At 51.3% G+C, this 7,269-nt stretch overlaps 1 protein-coding gene across 1 annotated transcript; it reads left to right on the top strand.

The window, feature by feature from the left end:
- Positions 1-525: 525 nt before the first annotated feature.
- LOC309598521 (serine/threonine-protein kinase SBK2-like) lies at positions 526-5,521 on the top strand (the record flags this gene model as incomplete). The annotated part of the gene is made up of 4 exons (XM_082329201.1): positions 526-535; positions 3,406-3,729; positions 4,490-4,692; positions 4,952-5,521. The coding sequence occupies 4 exons, from the start codon at positions 526-528 to the stop codon at positions 5,519-5,521; spliced, it is 1,107 nt and encodes a 368-aa protein (XP_082185327.1).
- Positions 5,522-7,269: the final 1,748 nt, after the last annotated feature.

Below are 7,269 nucleotides of genomic sequence, written 5' to 3'. Positions count from 1 at the left end.
TAGTGAAGGAAATAACAGTTTTGAAAAGGACCCTGCCTGCTGCCTTCAATACAGCACAGCCAAATGGTGAGTGCATCCTGGCCAGGGCCCTGGTGGCCTCCTCCCCAGTGCTTGTCACTCTGCAAAGGGCAAATGGCACTCTAGCAGGTAACAGAGGTAGGTGCAGAGCACCCAAGCACACTCTACTCAGTGATAACCCAAACTGGGCCTTCACTTAGCTTCCTAGCTAATGGCAGTGGTATCTCAGAGAAAGACCTGACAACTTTGGCTATTTCCTGAAGGATGGACTGTGTCCTGTAATCAGTTTCCTCAAAGGCAGCAAGGGCCAAAGCCTGCAAACAGTTCTGGAGTGACTGCAGCTGGGGCTTCCTTCATACGGAGCCCTGATCAGACCCACAGGATTGTCACTGTCCCCCAAGACACTCTACCCATATCCTCTGGCTGATCTACTTTTCCAGTTTGGCTGTTTCACTTTGATGCTCTACTCTGTACCCAGACAATCTGCCCTCCCATGCCAGTGGGGCCATGCATGAAAGTAAGGATCCTTACCACCTATCTTGCAGTTCACTTGAAATGTGGAGTGGAAGGACACAAGAGACTTTTGGAATTTTTTTTATTTGCAAAATCTTATAGACGCAAATGTTTTGACTCCCAAAGCTGGAGTGAGAACCAAGAATATAGAAAGAAGCATATCCTCCCATTCACAAAAGCAAGTTTTCACACAGCAAATAGAAGTAATGAATCATATAAAAATAGATCAATCATGTAATAAATAATTCAATACAAATAAAAACAGACTGATGAATAGATATTTGAAAATTATATCATTATTGAATAATACATTAAGTGGATGCAGCAAGAAGATTCTAACCTTTGGGTTAGATAGCACTAACCAGGTGGCCAGCCTACAAGGTTTGAGTTTTTTCCAACTCAAGTTTGAGCAATTAATTAAGTTATCTGAGAAGACCGTGAATGATTTGCTGACAAGAACTTGTATATGATCATGAATTTGATATAGGAGGAACACTGTCTTACAGAATAGATATTTTGATATTTTTTTCACAAATATAGATCTAATGTGTTCGGCACATTAGACAGGCAGCCATCTCTCCTGTTGTTCCACTCCTATTTAGTGTGGCTTTAACCTATCTAATATCAAGGGGAGGTCTATGTCTTTCAAGGGTCTATTACACTTTAAGTTTTTTCTCTATATTCCCAGCTAGGACTCTTTAAAAAGCTTTTTCAGCTATTCGTTTTAACACCTAAATGTGGCAACACCGGTTTGGAAATGTCAGTGGCAGAGTGGGTCCATTTGCAGGTTCTGCGACGCCCTTTGCTGTGTGGAATTTCACAAGCTGTGCCGGCTAGGCAGCAATCAGGAGGACATCAAAGCAAAATCTCTAAAATACTTTCCAGACCGTCTTTCCCTGTGAGTTTCTCCCCAGCCTTCCATTAATCCCCTCCCATGCACACACTTGTTCATTGTTGAACTCCCTACGGGCTGCACTAACTTTGACTGCTGTTGGCTCTCACACCAAGCCAAAGCCTTTGCAGAAGAGTAGGGCCAATTACTTGGTACTTCTGAATTGGATAAGATTTAGCAATGCAGTCTAGGAGAGAAGCGAAGGGAAAAGAAGGGGAACTCTCCCACAGGTAGTCCCAGTCTCCTGTACAAATCCAGCCTTTTTGTAGTGTTCCTAGGTTTAAATAATTCTGTTGCTAAATTACTGGATTCTTAAGAAGGACCAGATCTAGCAGCATTGGGGACTGGAAGTTGAAGGAACTGTAATAAGCTCCGGTCACAGGTAGAACAATGTAAAAACCAAGGGAAAAGGCTTCATTCTTTCTGCTCCAACTCGTTCCCAGGATGCCATCTTCCTTTTTAGTAATGTGAGGTCCTATTCCCTCCCCCAAAAGTCATCATGTGAGTCAGAATGTTTCATGGGAGGAGATCCTGAGTTTGTAGGTGCAGAGGTGAGCCACTGGTTTTACACCAGAACTCTGTCTCACTGCACACTGTTTAAGACACATCCAAGAATGCTGCAACCCTCAGGCTCTTGGGTTGCATCCTAGGCAAAATGTTACCAGCAGGTCACAGGAGGTGATCCTTCTTCTTTACTCAGCACTAGTGAGGCCAAATCTGCAGTAGTGGGTCCAGTTCTGGGCTCCTCAGCAGAAGAGAGATATGGACATACTGGAATGAATCCAGTCTGTGAAGATGATTAAGATATTGGAGCATCTCAGACAAGGAGAGGCTAAGAGAGCTGGGACTTGTTTAGCCTTAAGAGGAGAAGGCTCGAGGTGATCATCTTATCAATGTATATAAATACCTGTAAAAAAGACACAGCCAGAGTTGTCTTAGTGATATTGAGTGACAGGACAAGAGGCAGTTGGCCTGAACCGCAGAATTTCTATTTAAGCATAAGAAAAAACTTTTTTACCATAAAGGTGATCAAACACTGGAACAAGTTGCCCAGAGCAGTTGTGGAGTCTCCATCCTTGGAGATATTCAGAACTGAACTGGACACAGTCCCGAGCAACTTGCTCTAGTTAACCTTCCTCTGAGCAGGAGGTTGCACTAGGTGATCTCCAGAGGTACCTTCTGACCTCGACCATCCTGTGACTCTGGTTCTGTGACCTTGCTCCGAAGCCAGGAGGGGCTCCCAGGCCTGGGGTGCCTGTGTTCAGAGCATAGGGAGGTAGTCAGGGGGAGAGTGCTGCCACAGGTGCCTTAAAATGCTGCCTTGTAGCTGGCTGGGGGGACTGAAAAAGCATTTCTCTGAAATGGGTCTGAGGCAGCTGGCTGTAGCTCAAAATGCCATTGATGTCCAAGCTTCCTTCCTGCCTGAGTTTCTTGGCTGCACAGATGAGTGACTTTGGGTCAGAAATGTCAGCAGGCGTGTGAGGTACTGAGCTCCCTTGGCTTGCTCGGGGCACAGTGCCTCTGACTAGGAATCCCTTTTTTGTCGCGGGATAGCTGTGCCTCTGCCTAAGGGACAAGTCTGCCTCTTCTCCTACCTCAAGGACTTTCTTCAATAAGTGGTAGGGGTGGGTTTCTAAGTAGAGAGAGAAAGTCTTGCTGCAGTAGGCTAAGGAGATCAAGAGGACTGGGTCACGCTTGATAGTCTGGGATTCTGTTAATGTTTTGCTTGTTGCCTAACACCTTGGAGACTAGAATAAGAGGAGGCCTGGAAGGCCAAGCTTTAGTACAGCTGACAGAGAAAGGTGATCCAGGTCTTTGAAATGAGAGGCTCCAGGGACTACAATTAGAGAGAGTCAAGCATCTGTCTGGAGGCCAGAAAGGATTAGAGGGCTGAAGGAGGTTCCCTTCAACACAGGGACCTTTTATATGATGAAGGGCTTTGCCCAGAGGTGTACTGCATAAAAGCGCAAGCTCAACTCTAGCACAGCTGCGAGAGTGCTCAGGCTCCAAGTGGCAGAAATATCCCCTGCCGTGGCATGGTTTGTGTGGCATGTTCGATCTGGTTTTCTCTGTTGTGATGTTCCTGACTTGGGCTGTGGTTTTTCTGCAGCACTCAGCAATGGCCGAGAGCTCAGCTGCAGCTGCAGCAGCAGCAAGGACAGCAGCACCAGCCGTGCTAGATGAGCTCCTGGAGATCACAGCTCAGAGCCTGGTGCGCACCGAGGTGGCCGAGCACTATGAGGTTATTCGGGAGCTGGGCAGGGGCAAGTATGGCCACGTGATGCTAGTGACCCACAGGCAGAGAGGTAAGGAACTGACTGCACCCCATGAGCTACTGTGCCTTGCCTCCTCTCCACTCGCCAGGGCACTGGGTGGGCTGGTGGCTCCTTGGGGCCAGGCACCATGCACGGTGGGGAGATCCCAAGGAGACTGGCAGAACAGGGACCTCCCCAGCCAGGGATCATCCCATTGCACCCAGCCAGGGAGCAGGTGATGCCGGGGGGCAGGCCAGAACATCAGGCAAGGTTATAGTGATGATGCAGGCCCAAGGTCAAGCTGGGAAGTCAATCCACAAGTCAGGATCAATAGGGTTCATGGTTAGGATGTGATATAGCTGAGAACCAGCACTCCCACCACACAGCTCCGGCAGGGAGTGAAGCCCCAAGCCTGAGCTTAAATGGTGCCTTAAGGCCCATGGATGGAGGGTGTGAGTGGAGGTCCTAGGTGGGGTTGGCCAAGGCCATTAAGACCTATGAGTGCCCACAGGGCCCCGACACTACTCTTCCGCAGTAGTCCCAGCTCAGACTGATGGGCCCACATAGCCTGAATTTCCCTTGTGCTGCCCAATGCTCTTGTGCGTGCGCTGGCTGGCTCAAAACTCAACACCAGTGGCAGTGTCTGTTCCCAGATCTGGTGTCCACAGGGCATATCCACACAAAGCTTTGGGCCAGAGACCTCCCTGTGGCTGTGAGTGTCCAGACCCATGGCTGCTGCTCAGTGGCCCCTCTGTCTGGCCTTGGTGTAAGTGACTTTCAGGGGAGTCTAACCCACTCTCCCCATTCCCAGGGACTCCTATGGCTCTCAAGCTGCTACCCAAAGCCAGTACCAAGCTACACACCTTCCTGTATGAGTATTGCGTGGCGCTCTCCCTCGCCACCCACCCTGCCATCATCGGCATGTTTGGAATTGCCATCGAGTCTAGCCAGTACTATGGCTTCCTCTACGAACCAGCACTGCACAAAGACCTCATCTCTATCATCAAACCCCGGGTGAGTGCTGCTACAAGGCCATGGGGACTGGGACTGCAGCATTTGGCCCCTGTGCAGGCTGGCTGGGTCGGGAGGGAGGGAGAGAAAGGCAATGGGCTGTGGGTCTCTCTGGGGTCTACAACGCTGAAGCAGCTTCAGGCTTGAAAGACCATAAATGCAAAGGTCTTTCCCCGTGCAGAGCACGCAGGTGAGAGCCCAGCTGGCAGGGCTGCCAAGGTGCCCTGTGTGTGCCATACCACCTCTCTCTCTCCCTGCACAGGACGGGATCCCCGAGCCAGCCGCTAAGCAGTGTGCCAAGCAGCTCGTGAGCGCGCTGGAGTTCATCCACAGCCGAGGGCTCGTGTACCGTGACGTCAAGCCTGAGAACGTGCTGCTTTTCGATCCTGAGTGTCGGCGCATCAAGCTGACTGACTTCGGGCTTACGCGGCCCAAGGGTACCAAGCTCAAGCTGGTGGCCGGGGTAATCCCCTACACCGCCCCTGAGCTGAGCAACACTGCTGATGCCCAGGGGGTGCCCATCGACACCAGCTTGGACGCCTGGGCCTTCGGCGTGCTGCTTTTCTGCCTGCTGACTGGCTATTTCCCCTGGGAGCAGAGCCTGCCAAACGACCCTTTCTTTGAGGACTTCATGCAGTGGCAGGAGACAGGCCTGGAGGAGGACCTGCCCCGCCACTGGAAACGCCTGACGGCCGAGGCCGCCCTGATGTTGCGGAGCCTGCTGGCCCTAGATCCCGCCAAGCGTGGCCCCGTCAGCGGGGCGCTGCGCTACGTTGATTGCCCTTGGCGGCTGGAGGACAGGCACAGCGAGGAGGCTGCAGTGAAGCCCTAGAGCCCGCTCCCCGTGGAGGGAGGGAAGGCAGGTCTCACCCTGCAAGGGACTTCGGGGTCTGGGACACTACGGTGGTCCGGGTGTGAGAGGCCATGGTGACCCAGATCGCAACTTCTCTGCTGCACTGTCCCTGCCACCATGGAGCCAGGCTCCTTCCCCAGCTGATGGTCCTCACCCCATGTCTCAGTGCTGCCCAATGTCACCTCCTTGTGCTTCGTTGGGGCTTGAAAACATCTCCTTTCTCTTGGAAACGACTGTCTGCGTGTGAAGCACCCACTCGCTTCCTGGCCACACAGACTCCAGGGTGTTATCTAGGGGCTGCAGCACCTGTCTTGTCTCAAAATAGAGCAAAATATGTACTTTTGTGTTTCTGTATGTGGCTCTTTTTCCCTCATAATAAAATGCCTGTGGGGGCCTGCTTGCTGTGGGAGAGCAGGGGCATGACAGACCCTGCAGCCATCTCAGGACAACCTGTGGAAGGCAGTGGCCACCCCGGATGCTGCCTGGACCTCCACCAGGACCCTTGAAGGGTGGCTTCAGGCCAGTGGGGTGGAGGTGCTGGGGACCCCCCAGCATGTGGCTCTGGATGGTAGCTGGGTACTGATGATGGCGTTGAGAAGGTGTTGGGAGCCATGGAGCTGGGGTGTTGGAGAAAGCCACAGGGAACTGCATGTTGTAACCTGCCCACTGCCATGCATTTCTTCCTGTTTCCTTGTGACCAGGTGACAGATGGGCTCTTCTGTGCAGAGGGTTGTTAGCAGCAGGAGTCTCAGTGTCTCAGTGTCAGTTTGCACAAGTGTCCCCCTCTAGTTCCCATCACTCAGGAAAATGGCCTTCTGCAAACACTGACAGCCCTGCTGAAGCACAATTCACCCCTCTCCCTCCTCAAGTGGCTTAGGTGCAAGTGGAAAGGTGAGCTCACTGCCACGAACGTCCACATGTATCATTCAGCGGAGAAGACAGTAGCACTGTGAGGGTGGTTGGCCTGGGCGTCACCGGGAAAGGTTGCATAAATTTATCCGTATGAATAATCCCTGCAAAATTCCCCTAGTGATACCTCCCAGCAGTCCTACAGCATTGCCTTGCTCTCACTCCTCATCCTCTTCCAGACTGACTGCTCCCTCCTCACAGAGCCAGCCCCTCTCTTTACAAAGCTCCACTACCACTTCTTCCCTGCTCCTATTCTCCTGAATCCTTAAGTCCCAAAGAAAGCATTTCCAAGACTATCCAACGCCATCCCAAGCATACCTCCTCCCTTGTACCGCCTTCAGGTCCTAAGAGAATGTCCTTCACACTCTTTTAGATGCCTGCTTACCCCTCTAGGAGACCTTCCTTCTCCCATTTCCTATCACCACTTTAATTTTAACCCTTCCCCAGCAACACACTACCCCTCCCCCCCCAAGTCTTCCAATGTCATTCTAGGTGCACATTTTAATCCTCAAAAGAGGTAGCAAGGAGAGAATTAGGAGTTAGAAGCTCTTCTTACTTTGCTACCTCTTTCCAGTCCCCAGGATTATGCTGTTGGTAATCCCTTCCAGCTCTTAGCCTGCCCCTATTGCTGGAAACATCCCCAGCTCACTTTCCATTCTCAGTGGCTTCGTAACTTCTAAAAATGCACTGTTCCAGCACCATACTTTCTAGCATCCCAGCTTTTCTTTCACCTCAGATCCTTTCCCACACACACTCTTCTGTAGTCCCCCAGCCTCCAGCTCTCTTTTTCCAGCTTCTTCTCACCCACTGGCATTTTA

Source organism: Platalea leucorodia (assembly GCF_965183815.1).
Source record: "Platalea leucorodia genome assembly, chromosome: 1".
In the NCBI taxonomy this organism is placed as follows: domain Eukaryota; kingdom Metazoa; phylum Chordata; class Aves; order Pelecaniformes; family Threskiornithidae; genus Platalea; species Platalea leucorodia.
Note: the sequence above shows the minus strand (reverse complement) of the source record. Positions and strands in the feature narration are given on the sequence as shown.